Source organism: Lynx canadensis, chromosome D2 (genome assembly GCF_007474595.2).
Source record: "Lynx canadensis isolate LIC74 chromosome D2, mLynCan4.pri.v2, whole genome shotgun sequence".
Classification (NCBI taxonomy): Eukaryota; Metazoa; Chordata; class Mammalia; order Carnivora; family Felidae; genus Lynx; species Lynx canadensis.
Genome location: NC_044313.2, coordinates 32964755 through 32979809, shown reverse-complemented (window position 1 = coordinate 32979809; position 15055 = coordinate 32964755). Strand labels below are relative to the sequence as shown.

The following is a 15055-nucleotide window of genomic DNA, read 5'->3' as shown; positions in this document are numbered from 1 at the left end:
AGTATATATTATATATACACATATACATATGAGGTTAAAAATGTTGTTGTACAAGGAATAGAAGGATCATACCTCAAGATCATAAAAGCCATATATGAAAGACCCAACACTAATATCATCCTCAATGGGGAAAAACTGACAGCTTCCCCCCTAAGGTCAGGAACAAGACAGGGATGTCCACTCTCGCCACTGTTATTCAACATAGTATTGGAAGTCTTAGCCTCAGCAATCAGACAACACAAAGAAAAGGCATCCAAATCGGCCAGGAGGTGGTCAAACTTTCACTCTTTGTAAATGACATGATACTCTACATGGAAAACCCAAAAGATTCCACCAAAAAACTGCTAGAACTGACTCATGAATTCAGCAAAGTTACAGGATATAAAATTGATGCACAGAAATCAGTTGCATTCCTATACACCAACAATGAAACAACAGAAAGAGAAATCAAGGAATCGATCCCATTTACAATTGCACCAAAACTCATAAAATACTTAGGAATAAATCTAACCAAAGAGGTGAAAACTCTACACACTGGAAACTATAGAAAGCTTATGAAAGAAATTGAAGAAGACACAAAAAAATGGAAAAGATTCCATGCTCCTGGATAGGAAGAAAATATTATTAAAATGTCGATACTACCCAAAGCAATCTACATATTCAATGCAATCTGTATCAAAATAACACCAACATTCCTCACAGAGCTAGAACAAATAATCCTAAAATTTGTGTGGAACTAGAAAAGACCCCGAATAGCCAAAGCAATCTTGAAAAAGAAGACCAAAGCTGGAGGCATCACAATCCCGGACTTCAAGCTGTATTACAAAGCTGTAATCATCAAGACAGTATGGTACTGGCACAAGAACAGACACTCAGATCAATGGAATAGAATAGAGAACCCAGAAATGGACCCAGAAACGTATGGCCAACTAATCTTTGACAAAGCAGGAAAGAATATCCAATGGAATAAAGGAAGTCTCTGCAGCAAGTGGTGCTGGGAAAACTGGACAGAGATATGCAGAAGAATGAACCTGGACCACTTTCTTCCCCATACACAAAAATAAACTCAAAATGGATGAAAGACCTAAACGTAAGACAGGAAGCCATCAAAATCCTCGAGGAGAAAGCAGGCAAAAACCTCTTTGATCTTGGCCGCAGCAACTTCTTACTCAACACATCTCCAGAGGCAAGGAAAACAAAAGGAAAAATGAACTACTGGGAGCTCATCAAAATAAAAAGCCTCTGCACAGCCAAGGAAACAATCAGCAAAACTAAAAGGCAACCCTATGGAATGGGAGAAGATATTTGCAAACGACATATCAGATAAAGGGTTAGTATCCAAAATCTACAAAGAACTTATCAAACTCAACACCCAAAAAACAAATAATCCAGTGAAGAAATGGGCAAAAGACATGAATAGACACTTCTCCAAAGAAGACATCCAGATGGCCAACCGACACATGAAAAAATGCTCAACATCACTCGCTCATCATCAGGGAAATACAAATCAAAACCACAATGAGATACCACCTCACACGTGTCAGAATGGCTAACATTAACAACTCAGGCAACAACAGATGTTGGCGAGGATGCGGAGAAAGAGGATCTCTTTTGTATTGTTGGTGGGAATGCAAGCTCGTGCAGCCACTCTGGAAAACAGTATGGAGGTTCCTCAAAAAATTAAAAATAGAACTACCCTATTACCCAGCAATTGCTACTACTAGGTATTTATCCAAGGGATACATGTATGTTGTTCCGAAGGGACACATGCACCCCAATGTTTATAGCAGCACTATCAACAGTACCCAAAGTATGGAAAGAGCCCAAATGTCCATCAATGGATGAATGGATAAAGAAATGTAGTATATATATACAGTGGAGTATTACCCGGCAATCAAAAAGAATGAAATCTTGCCATTTGCAACTACGTGGATGTAACTAGAGGGTATTATGCTAAGCAAAATCAGTCAGTCAGAGAAAAGACAAGTATCATATGGCTTCACTCATATGAGGACTTTAAGATATGAAACAGGGAAGGGAAACAAAAATAATATAAAAACAGGGAGGGGGACAAAACATAAGAGACTCTTAAATATGGAAAACAAACAGAGGGTTACTGGAGGGGTTGTGGGAGGGGGGATGGGCTAAATGGGTAAGGGGCATTAAGGAATCTACTCCTGAAATCATTGTTGCACTATATGCTAACTAATTTGGATGTAAATTTAAAAAATAAAATTAATTAAAAAATGTTTTGTTTTTTTTTTACAGCTAGACTCATAGTACACATAATATTCTACAACTTGCTGGTTTTCTACTATATGGTATGCCAGGGAAAGTTCTAAGTGATAAAAATTCGAGCAGATGATTTGAATGGACAGATTACAGAATAAGTGATGAAATGGTTACTAAACAAATGAAAAGGTTTTAAAAATGTACAAACTAAAGCCGTATTATATTTCTTTAAACCTTGATTGGTAAAAGAATTTAAGTTATTTATCTATTTATTTTGAGAAAGAGAGTGTGAGTGAGGAAGGAGCAGAGAGAGAGAGAGAGAGAGAGAGAGAGAGAATCCCAAGCAGGCTCCAAGCTGTTAGCACAGAGCCTGATGCAGGGCTTGATCCCATGAACAGTAAGGTCATGATCTGAATGAAAATCAAGTTTAACTTGATTTAACTGACTGTGCCACCCAGGTGCTCCCCCCTCCCCCTGCTTTTAAATTTTTTTATTATTTATTTATTTATTTTGAGACAGAAAGCATGAGTGAGGAAGGAGCAGAGGCTGGGAAATGAAAAGATTTTAATGGTAGTATTAGCAAACATGTGTGTGCCAACACAAAGTGCCTTGTTCTAATGTTATTAGGTGCCATGACACCTACCCTGAGATTCTTACTGAAACTTGTAATCTCTTCTCCATTGCCACTTTCCCCATCCTTCATATTCTGAACCTCCTTACAATGTTTTTGCCACTTCTCATGTTTCGTATTAATTAATCCTTCTCATAAACTTAAGAGGAAGATAGTATTTGTATTTGTTTCCTACTGCTAGTATAACAAATTACCACCAAGTTAATGGCTCAAAACAATACAGATTTACTATCTTATAATTCTGGAGTTAAAAGTCCAATATCTGTTTCTTTGGGCTAAAATTAAGGTGCTGGCAAGGCTCCTTCCTTCTGAGGCTCTAGGAGAGAACCCATTCCCTGGCCTTTGCAGCTTTGAGATGCTGCCAGAATTCCTTGGCTCATGACTCCTTCCTCCCATCACTCCATCCTCTTGCTTATCTTCCCCTGCTTACCTTAATCTTCCTGGCTCCCTCTCTCTCCTAAGGACTGTGCCATTGCATTTGGTCCACCTGGCTAATTTAGGATAACCTCCTTATTTTAAAATCCTGAACTTAACTGTATTTACACCATTCCTCTTTACCCTGTAAAGTATATAATCACCTGTCCTGGGGTTAGGACATGGCATCTAGACAAGGAAATATGATACTTAAGCACTCCTCTCCCCCTGCCCCATGTATTTCCCTTAATTCCTAGCCCAGGCCCTGGTGTTAATTGTTCAGTAAATATTTACTGATTAAACACATAGATCAAAGAGTAAGAAGACCTTCAAAGAGGGTTTTAGGATATCAGAAATTCCCTCAACTCCTGCGAGAAGTACTCATATATCTTTTTTTTTTTCTATAAGGAAAAAAATGCCCAAATTTCAGTAAGTTAAAAAAAAAATCCACAGGCCTAAAATGATGTCATTTAGGCTGAAGTCCCAAACTGGGGCTTAATACATAATCTAAGTGCAACTTCAACCTTTGCCAGAAACATAGTGTTAGTCCAGAATTTGTCATTCAGCGCCAATGAATCTGCCACCTGGGTCCTCTCCACTCCCCCAAAGAAAGATGAGTCAATCTGTATGAAAAGACAACTTGCTTTTCTCTCTAGGAAGCAGCCACGTCTTGAAACAATCCTTTTGCTAATAACTCTCTTGCCCTACCCTCTTATAAATGCCTTCTCTTTTGTATGTCTTCTTAGAGCCCCCTCTATTTGCTAGATGGGATGCTGCCTGATTCAGGAATCAGATCTTCAAATTTACTTGGTTGAATTTTGTTTTTTAACAAGGCTTATTTAAACTGATCTTATTTGAAAAGTTTCTTTAAAAAGAAACAGAAGCAAATCACACCCAAACTTCCCAGTGATTATTTTCCCTAAGATTATTAGATGTAGGCTACCCATATCTTATTTTTGTGTTGTATAAATATAATAGCATTTGATGGTTGAAGTATGAGACTAATCTCATAGTAACTAGGTAGACTTCCAAAAGTGGAAGGCTTCCTTCAATCGTTTAAAAAGATAATTTTATTAATGATAATTTTAAACCTCGAAGATTTGTGTTTGCAAAGAGCCAATTTCATCATTGAAGAATGTCTACGTCTATGAAGTTCTTAAAAGAGGTAAAAAACTAATTGCTAGAACAGTGGTTGCTTCTGAGGATGGGGATTGCCAGCAAGAGGTGGGAAGGAATTTTCCAGGGGGATGGGATTGTTCTGTGTCTTGATACGATGTGGTTACTCAGCTACTGGTGGTTGTCCAAACTGTATAAGCCATAAACCCAGATCTTACCAGAAGGCCCCAGTCCCCGACACACCCTCCCCCCTGCAATTGAGCAAGATGTTTAAGGCCATTTCAAAAAGGGAAGATGTTTCAAGTATCTGAAAGTAAGCCTTTTCTCCTATTCTGATCTTGTCTGATCATATGTTTATACTTGTCCTTTTGAGACAGAGAGGGTGAAGGGACTCCATGAAAAAAACCCATTCTTTTTCCTTGCTTTTCCTGCTTCTTTTCTTACTGGGACCTGCACCCCCACCTTACACATGCCTTAACGTATGTCCTCCTTACAGGGGTTAATGATTTCTTTGGAGTCTTCCAGCACAATAGGTAGCATCTAAGGAGTGACCAGGCAGGCTCATCATAAATGTTCTCCAAGACCACTGACTCCAAACACCTTGACGCCAAGACCCTGGGCTTCAGGGAACAAGTGACTTATGAAGGACACCTGGACCCTATCCTTGTTCTGCCCGGTTCCTGGATGCCTGGGGATGTGTGTACCACACCACAGTTGTCAGTGAAAATCCCAGACACCAAGCAAAGATGAGACTCCCTCCTTTCCTTCCTGAGTCTCCCGGACACTCAGTCTGTATCTGCTCTATGTTTTCAGTAAACTCTGCTTCCACCTCCTGTTGCCTCACGTTTGATTTCCAATCTATGTGAAGCCAAGGGCCTTCTTGGCTAGTCTTGCAGGACCCCCTCTGGGTCTCTGGACCCAGCCTGCTTATATTACTTTCAAGGTACAGCTGGGCTTCATGTTTTGCATTCTGATTACAGTGTTAATCTTGATAAAAATGATTTCTGATGCTAAATAATAAAATATTTAAGACCAGACTGGTAAGTGCATATGCAGAAACTCTCCAGGCTTTAAAAAATCAAACCATTGTTTCCAAATAACTTGTGCTATTTTGTTTTCTTTTTTGCTAAACTAATACATGTTCCCAGGGTGCCTGGCTGGCTCAGTTGGTAGAGCATGGGACTCTTGATCTCAGAGTTGTGAGTTCGAGCCCATGCTGGGTGTAGAGATTACTTTAAAAAATAAATTAAACTAATACATGTTCTGTGTTGTATGTGTCAAAACATCAGATACCTAAGAGAAATCACGTAATTTTACCACCCAGTAACTACTTTTAAAAATTGGGAAAATCCCTTCCAGTACTGTTTTCTTTAAAATGGAAGCTGTCTATACATTCTCTTACAACAAGACTTTCTGGCTTGGTACATTCTGAACGTTTTGTGGCCAAGACAGTTCCCTGAGTAGAAAAGCAGTGAAGTCACACCGGGACCTGCTGGGAAAGGAGTGGGAAGACAGGACTGACCCTATAGCATTTTGCCATCACTCTGCCTCTCCTGGTTACCGTCTGCTTCTGCAGAGAGGCTTGCATCTCCAGAGATGGGCAACCGGGGGTCTGGTAGTCATGGAGGAAAAGTCACTTTTCTTTCATGGAATCCTGGCTGCGCTGACCTACAAGAAACAAAAAGGAGCACACAGACTTGCTTGTAGCGTGTTTTAGCCAGATTTCAAACACTTAAAGTTTTTGCCAGGGAGATATGAAGCTTGAGTCACAAGCTGTTATAATCATCCAATGGGCAATGTTGTTTTTCTACCAGCATTTTGTGTACTATCCTATTTCAGAAAATTTTTGTTCAAGGCCAGCTTGCAGACAACAAAATTCTAAAGCCATAGTATGATCATAAATATTTGTGTAGTGCTACTGTGTGTCAGGCATTGTTCCAAGCACTTTACACTAAATCTTTCAATATGATATTGTTCCAAGGCCATCTGTGAAGGATATTTCCATGTCAGAGTTCAAGTTACTAATCCAATACGCCTTGTTTTTCCTTTAAAAAAATCAAAGCATATCAAATAACAGCATAATGATTCTCTAATAGCTGCTTTTATATTTCTGTATTTTAGGAAACGATCTAGATTGGTGCTGTCTTTTGCCAGATTTCTACTGTGACCAATTACTTTCTGAGTTTTGTTTATTTTGTCTTCTATGAATCTGTCCTTAGCTCTTATTTCTTTTAAAGAAACTGTCTTGGCACTGTATAACTGGTCAACTGCTCTGTTTAGGCCTCCCGCTAAGTTGGCTCTCTGCACCCACTGTCCCCTCCCAGCACCATGACCTGTGATTACTGTGCCTGCAACCATCTCACTGGCCTGGGCTGAGCTCCAACCACAGCCACTGAGGGGTCCAATGATCAGCTTGGCTTCTGAAGTGTCTCTCAGCCCTTTAATTTTTCACTTGACAATGAAGGAAAACCATTTCTTGGTGACTTCAGTCTTTCTCTTCAAAGAATATAAAAACTCTGCTCCAAACTTAGAATTAATAATGTTTCAGTTAAGAAGGAACTTTATTTAGGAGTTGACTGGCTCAAAAGATTTCCTATTATTGATAGCAGTGGTTCAATAAATACAAACATTTTATTGATTAATTTTAACCATCTCATTGCATAAACTTTGCCTCAAGTGAGTGACGTGAAATCAATGGGAGCCCTCTCACCGTGCAAGCTGGAGGATATCCTCAAAAGGTAGTACTGAAATTTATACTGAAAATGATTATATATGGCAATATGCTTGAAGACTACAAAAAGCAGCATGATTTCCCCATTAAAACTGAAGTTTGAGGGGCATCTGGCTGTCTTCGTCAGTAGGGCATGTGACTTTAATCTCAAGGTCATGAGTTCAAGCCCTACATTGGATGTACTTAAAAAAAATTGATCTTCGGGGTTCTAAATATGATTTCAAGCAGTACAGGGCAAAATTTCAATTTATTTTGCCTGTTGATAATTGAAATTAAGTTGAAAATTATTCTATAATTTATCTTTGCAATGTCTTATAGTTTTCTATATAAATGTGTTTCACATCATTTCTTAATTCTAAATCTTTTATTATTTCTAATGCTATTGGTGGATGGATTTTTTTTGAAATGTCATTTTCTGATAGTTTGTTACTAGTACATAGAACACTTGATTTTGTTCTTGAGTTTTGGACATTGGCCTTATATCTTGCTAAATTTATTAGTTTCAGGGGCTTTTTTTGTGGATTCTTTGGTGTTTTCTGCCTACAGCATCATATCATCTACAAATAATGACAATTGTACTTCTTTCCCCCAGCTGAAATGCTTTCTATTTTTTCCTTGTCTTAATAAACTGATTAGAATGTCCAGTACAATGTTAAATAAAAATGGTGAGACTGGATGTCTTTTCTCCATTCCTAATCTTTGGTAGAAAACTTCAGCCTTTCCTTATTTTATATGTTATTAGCTGTAGGTTTTTCATGGATGCCCTTTATCAGGTTGAGAAAGTTTCCTTCCTAGTTAGCTAAGAGTTTTAATCATGTGTCAAACAACAAAATTCAATTGAGTAATTTAAAATATCAAATTGGCCTTATCAAACTATTCATGATAAGGCAACATCCTATCCAGCAAATGGAAAGGAGCTCCATGGAGCCCAAGAGAAGGAAAGATTTATAAAGGCAGAGAGGAGGCTGGAAAAAATGCATTATTTTAGGTAACGTAACCCTCCTAAGGGGGAACAGAAGTGGTCTATCTGTAAATTTCCTAGTGCTGGCTAGTGAATTTTATGTTGACTGGTTAAAGATTACATTCCTAGGTGGGTTGAAACTGCAGTTAGGCTAGGCATTATGTCTTGGGGTGCTGATGTGGGACCATAATATAAGTGACTCTTTTGGGGGGCCTGTGGTTTTCTTTTTAACACAGGAAAGGCTATTAGGCTTTGTTAAATGTTTTTTCTGTATCCACTGAAAAAAATCACATAGTTTTCTCCTTTATTAATATTGTGAATTATACTGATTGATTTTCAGGTGTTAAACCAACCGTACATGCTGAAGATAAACTCCACTTCGTCATGACATATGATACCTTTAGTGTAATACTGAATTCAATTTGTTAATGTTTTGTTAAGTCTTTTTGCATCTATGTTTATGAACGTTAGTGATCTGTAGTTCTTTTGCCTTGTGATGTCTTTAGTTCTGAAATCAGGGTATTACTGGCCTCATAAAATGAGTTCAGAAGTGTCTTTACTTTTCTGAATGATTTTGTGTAGTATTGATATGTTTTGTTTTGTTTTTTCCTTTTTCCTTTAATTGTTGGTAGAATTAACCAATGAAGCCATATGAGCCTAGAGTTTCCTTTGCTGGAAAGTTTTTAATTACTAACACAACTTTTAAAATTTATGTAAGGCTGCTCAAGCTTACCATTTCTTGTTGGGTTAGATATGGGATTTTGTGTCTTTTTTTTTCTTTTAATTTTTTTAATTTTAGAAAGACAGCATGAGCAGGGGAGGGGCAGAGAGAGGGGGAGAGAAAGAATCTTAAGAAGGATGCACTCTCAGTGCAGAGCCCAACATGGGGCTCAATCCCATGACCCTGGGATCATGACCTGAGCTGAAGTCAAGAATTGGATGCTTAACCAACTGAGCCACCAAGGTGCCCATGCATGGATCTTGTGTCTTTTAAGGAATTTGTCCATCTTACATGGGTTGTCAAAGGTGTTTATAATAATCTCTTATTCTTTAATGCTCTGAAGGCACTATAGTGATGTCCCTTCTTTTATTACTGATATCAGTACAATGTATGTTTTCCATTTTTTTTTGTAGCTAGAGGTTTATAAATTTTATTATTTTTTTTAAAAAAGCGTCAATTTCTGCTTTCATTAGTTTTTCTCTTCTGCTTTTCTCTCTCTTTTCAAAAGAGAGAGAAATGTATTTATTTTGAGACTGATTGCATGTGCACTCATGTACCCACACACAAGCAGGGTAGGGGCAGAGAGGGGGAGAGAGAGAATGCCAAACAGGCTCCTCACTGTCAATGCAGGGTCCAATGTGGGGCTCCATCCCATGAACTGTGAGATCATGACCTGAGCTGAAATCAAGAGTTGGACACTCAACCGAGCTACACAGGTGCTCCTCTTTTTTATTTCATTCATTTCTGCTTTTATATTTTATTTCCACCTTCCTGCTTGCTTTGAATTTAATGTTCTCTCTTATATTTTATTAAAGTGGGAGGTGATATCATTGACTTGGGACTTTTCTTCTTTTTCTATTTTAGGTATTCTAAGGCTTTAAGTTTTCCTCTAAATGTCCTGTGTTGGATGTATCCCCATAAATTCTGGTAAGTTGTATTTTCATTATTATTCAATTAAAAATATTTTTCTTGTGACTTATTCTTTCACCCAGTGATGACTTAGAAAGTGTGTGGTTTAATTTTCATATATTTGGGGTTTTCTTGTTATCTGATATTTTTAAAATTACTACTAAAGTTTACTTAGTATGGTTTTCTTTCAATTTGCATTCATTAGTTTATTATCTTGCAAACTAGTAATTCAGGTCATTTATTTTAAGGCACAGTTAAAATTTTCTGCTCTGAGTTACAGAGTAAAAAAAAAAAAAATCTGCCATTTTAAGTGTTAGAAGTTCAAGTTTTCTTTTCTAGAGATTTTCTTTTTTTTTAAATTTTTTTTAATGTTTTATTTATTTTTGAGACAGAGAGAGACAGAGCATGAACGGGGGAGGGTCAGAAAGAGAGGGAGACACAGAATCTGAAGCAGGCTCCAGGCTCTGAGCTGTCAGCACAGAGCCCGACGCGGGGCCCGAACTCACGGACCGTGAGATCATGACCTGAGCCGAAGTTGGACGCTTAACCGACTGAGCCACCCCAGGTGCCCCATCTAGAGATTTTCTTTTGTTTTGAATTTATATAAATGTTTATTAACCTTTATAGTCAAGTTAAAAAAGAGTTCTGTTGAATTTAGGAAAATTTATAATCTAATTCATTAGTTATTTAATTTGGAGATAAGTCAAGGTAAACTAATTTGTTGAGAAAACATTTCATAGTCAGAAAATGGAAAAATTCTATCAAACTCTCTTGAGCAAGCTAGGGAATCCATTTGGAGTTCATAGCCAGATTTCTATTTCTTTATTTGCTCTTTGTTTTCTGCAGTAATTGTGTGGTCAGACTATGGCTTGAGCTAAAGATTTAACTTTAAAGTCCTTCCTGGGGGTCGGCAGCGGGGGGTGAGGGGGTTGCCTGGGTGGCTCTGTTGGTTAAGCACCTCACTTTGGCTCAGGTCATGATCTTAAGGTTTGTGAGTTCAAACCCCACATCTGCTCAGCCTCCACTGTCAGCACAGAGCCTGCCTCAGATCCTTTGTCCTCCTCTCTCTCTGCCCTTCCCCTGCTTGTACTCTCTCTCTCTCAAAAATAAATCTTTAAAAAAAAATGTAAATAAACTACTTGCTGGGACAGGGCAATCTCCTTTATATTTTGACCTAACTCATTTATACCATTCTGTGTGGCTATTTTCTTTTGAGATGAAAGAGAAAAAATTACATGCGCAGAACACTTCAGATTTCTCATGTATTTACCAACAGGAGGACACGAAGCTCCTGACGAGCTAGAAGCATTAATTCCCAGTACAACATGCATTTATATAGTTTATACAGTTGTAAATACTAAGAAACCCTTTCTGGAAAGTCCTTTATCTTTGCTTAAAGCCATATAAAATCAGTATAAAGTTTTTTTCTTTAATTTTTATGTAAGGAATTTTTTCTAGCCTTGAGATCAGACATATAACATTGTATAAACATAAGGTGTACAGCATAATGATTTGATATATGTATATATTACAGATTACCACAATAAGGTTATTTAACACAAGCCTCCCTCCATAGTTACAATTTTTTTGCATATGGTGAGAACTTTTAAAATCTATTCTCTTAGCAACTTTCAACAATATGATATAGTTTTGTTAACTATAGTCACCATGCTATACATTACATCCCCACAACTTACTCATCTTACAACTGGAAGCTTGTACCATTTGACCATATTAACTCATTTACCCCACCACCCACCCCTGGCAACCGCTAATCTGTTCTCTGTGTCTATCCAGTTTTTTAGATTCCATATATAAGTGAGATCATACAGTATTTGTCTTTCTCTGACTTCATTTAGCATAACGTGTTGAAGATCCAACCATGTTGTTGCAAATGGCAGATTTTTTTTTATGGCTGAATAATACTCCATTGTATATACAATTGACCTGTGACCAGCAGAGGTTTGAAATAAATATATAGTACTGTATATTTTTTTAAAAAATTTTTAATAAAAATATACAGTACTGTAAATATATTTTCTCATGATTTTCTTAATATTTTTTCCCTAGCTTTGCTTTATTATAAGAATACACTACCTAATATACAAAATATGTGTTAAGCAACTGTTTATGTTATCAGTAAGGCTTCTGGTGAACAGTAGGCTTTAGTAGTTAAGTTTTGAGGGAGTCAAAAGTTATACACAGAGGAAGCTTTAGTGTTTTCTCTGTATAGTATCACATCATCTGCAAATAGTGACAATTTTATTTCCTTACCAATTTGGATGTGTTTTCTTTTCTTCCCCTGCCACCCCCTTTTTTCCTTTTTCTTATCTGAATGCTGTGCTTAGCACTTCTAGTACTATGTTGAATAAAAGTGGTGAGAGTGGGCACCTTTGTTTCCTTATATTAGAGGAAAAGCTCTAAGTTTTTCACCATTGAGGTTGACGTTAGCTGTGGGTTTGTCAGATATGGCCTTTGTTATGTTGTGGTATGTTCCCTCTGAGCCCACTTTGTTGAGAGCTTTTATCATGAATGGATGTTGAATTTTGTCAAATACTTTTTCCGAAGTTATTGAGATCATGTGATTTTTTTTTTTTATCCTTCACTTATTTTTTGGAATAGTTTAAGGGGAATATGTTTTAGGTCTTCTTCTTTTAAATGTTTGGTAGAATTCACTAGTGAAGCCATCTGGTCCTGGACTTGTTTTTATTGGGAGTTTTTTGATTACTGATTAAATTTCCTTACTAGTAATCAGCCTGTTTAGCTTCAGGCTTTTGTTTTTAAGATTTTATTTTTCAGTAATCTCCATACCCATCATGGGGCTCAAACTCACAACCCCGAGATCAGGAGTTGCATGCTTTTCCGACTGAGCCAGCCAGGCATCCCCAGGTTTATTCTTGATCCTTGCGTGCAGCTCCCCCAAGACTTTCAGGCTTCAGCTCAAGTGGAGGTGTTTACTTGGTCCTTCTTACTTGGCCAGCTCTGATCTCTATTCTTTTTCTTCTACCCCGGAGAATCTGCAAAAATTCTTTTCAGATTCTAAGGCTCTTAAATATTTTATAGTTAGCCTTTCAGCCACTCAGCACCTGATTTCAAATCAGAAATCACCTCAAGAATAAAATCATACAAATATCAGAGTTCCCAATATAGATTTCCCAAGCCCTCTGTTATCTTGTCCCCACAAATCCTCACAGCTTTCTTTTTTCCATGCTGACAAATTTTATATGCACGTGTGTGTGTGATAAGTCAGAAAGAGACAGAGAGACCAAGACCTAGATATATAGATGTTATTTATTTCTGGAAATTCCTGGTCATTGCAATGAAATATTTACAGGTGATAGGATTTCCTACTTGAAAATCTATGAAGTTTTAGTTAAAAATTACTAAATCTACCAAAGAATTCAATCCTCAATATTATACAAGGATTTGGTCAAATAGTGTTTTGATTATATACTCATGATAGAAAAGTAAACAGACACATAATTTTTGTCTTATGCTTCAGTATGTATGAAAAATAAAAGTGCACATGTATGTGCAGCCATTTCACATTTATTCCTGAATAATGAAAGACACATATAGCAGCCTTTTTATATCAACAAAAATTCAAAAATAAATACCCTTGAATAAGGAGATAATTTTAAAAATTATAGCCATACAACAGGGTATTTTTATTTATATGACTTGTAAAAATATGTCACCAGCAAATCATAGGTATATGTGTATACACACATACATAAAAACCCATATTTCTGATATGTGTATTCAATTTTAGTATATGTGCTGCCGAAGCGAGCACACTGATATGTGTATTCAAATATAACCATACATACACATCACCTTCCCCTATTCTTTGCCTTACTATGTCTGTGTATGTGTGTGTCTCCATTTGTGTGTTTAACCAGTAGGGGAAAACAGGAAGGGCATCCTTGGACAGAGCAGCAAATTCAAGTTTTATCTCATGTTATTGCCTCTGGCTAGAATGATCTTCTGTTTTCTCCCTGCATGTATATACTTATACATACATGTATACACAAACATGCATCACACACGATTTTTTTTTTTTATTTTGAGAGAGATTGAGCACAAGCAGGCAAGGGGCAGAGAGAGAGAGGGAGAGAGAGAATCCCAAGCAGGCTCCAAGCTCAGCACAGAGCCTGACATGGGGCTCGATCTCATGACTGCAAGATCATGGCTTAAGCTGAAATCAAGTGGGATGCTTAACCAACTAAGCCACCCAGGTGCCCCCCCCCCAATTATTTTTTAATAATTATTGGGAAAAAAACAAATTGTACATGCCAAACTATCAAAAGATTATTCCCCTGGAGAGCTAACTGGAGTAAGAGACGAGCAAATTTTATATATTTAAAAAACTTTTTTAACTCAGGATAATTTTTAATATTCAATATGACATTTTGAAGTCTCTTACATTTGGTATACACTGCAGATGAGATACAGCTTAAGATCTCACAATTACAAAAAGAATTTTATTGGAAAGTGAGTTTTTGTTCCATGTGGGGAAATCTGAACTGAATCTGAAAGGATGAGGAAAATTAGAAGAGACAGGGTCAGGAATGTCATCCAGCTAACACACAGGACAGAAAGCATCTGGCTTGTTCACATGAGGCCTGACCTTTCTTCAGACTGGAATGAAGCACAGCTTATATACGGGCGGTGCAGCACCCACCCCATTGACAATTGGGGCAGTTTCAAGGTCCTTTGGATCAACCACAGATTTCAACGTAAAATGCTGTAAAATGTTGGTCAGTAGTAAAAACAGCTCCATGCGGGCCAGGCCTTCTCCAATACAAACTCTCTTTCCTAAAAATGACACATAAATTAAATACTCATTTAATTTTTTTTTCTGAGTCAGCACACAGGGAAGAAAATAAATATATTAATAGACTAATTAACCTATGCCTTCTTTTGTCTACACTGAAACCTGGTTACCTTCATTTCCTCAGTACGTTTCTGTGGGCATGTGTAAAGGCCAGGGCAGGTCACCACAAGATGGGCCACTTTGGCATAAAAATTATTTTTAGTTAAAAGCAATCAAAACCCAGCAGATTCAAGAAAAGCTCCTTACCTCTCCCTCAACTTCCAGCTTATACCAAGAAGAGAGCAATTAACAGAGATTCTTCTTTACCTAAGAAACGTCTCTGCGTAACAGGGAGACCTTTGTTTTTGAAACATCTCTCTCACCTTCCCTCTAATGGTGTTCCTTCCCTGTGAATCCCCAGACCCCTTCCCCTCTCCTTAGCTCAGGACGTCATAGAAACCTCATGTTGCCTGACTGTATTTGAAATTTCATGTCTGTGGATTCCCCATATCTATGAAACTAAA

General features: G+C 37.4%; 1 protein-coding gene across 2 annotated transcripts in view; it reads right to left on the bottom strand.

Moving 5' to 3' along the window:
- Nucleotides 1-13950: 13950 nt before the first annotated feature.
- The window catches only part of LOC115527383 (cytochrome P450 2C21), a 29433-nt gene continuing 28328 nt past the window's right edge, over nt 13951-15055 (bottom strand). For both annotated transcript variants that reach the window (XM_030334983.1, XM_030334984.1), the window contains exon 10: nt 13951-14533. In XM_030334983.1, coding sequence (XP_030190843.1) covers nt 14352-14533 — 182 coding nt within the window. In that variant the 3' untranslated portion in view covers nt 13951-14351. The remainder of the gene's footprint in view (nt 14534-15055) is intronic.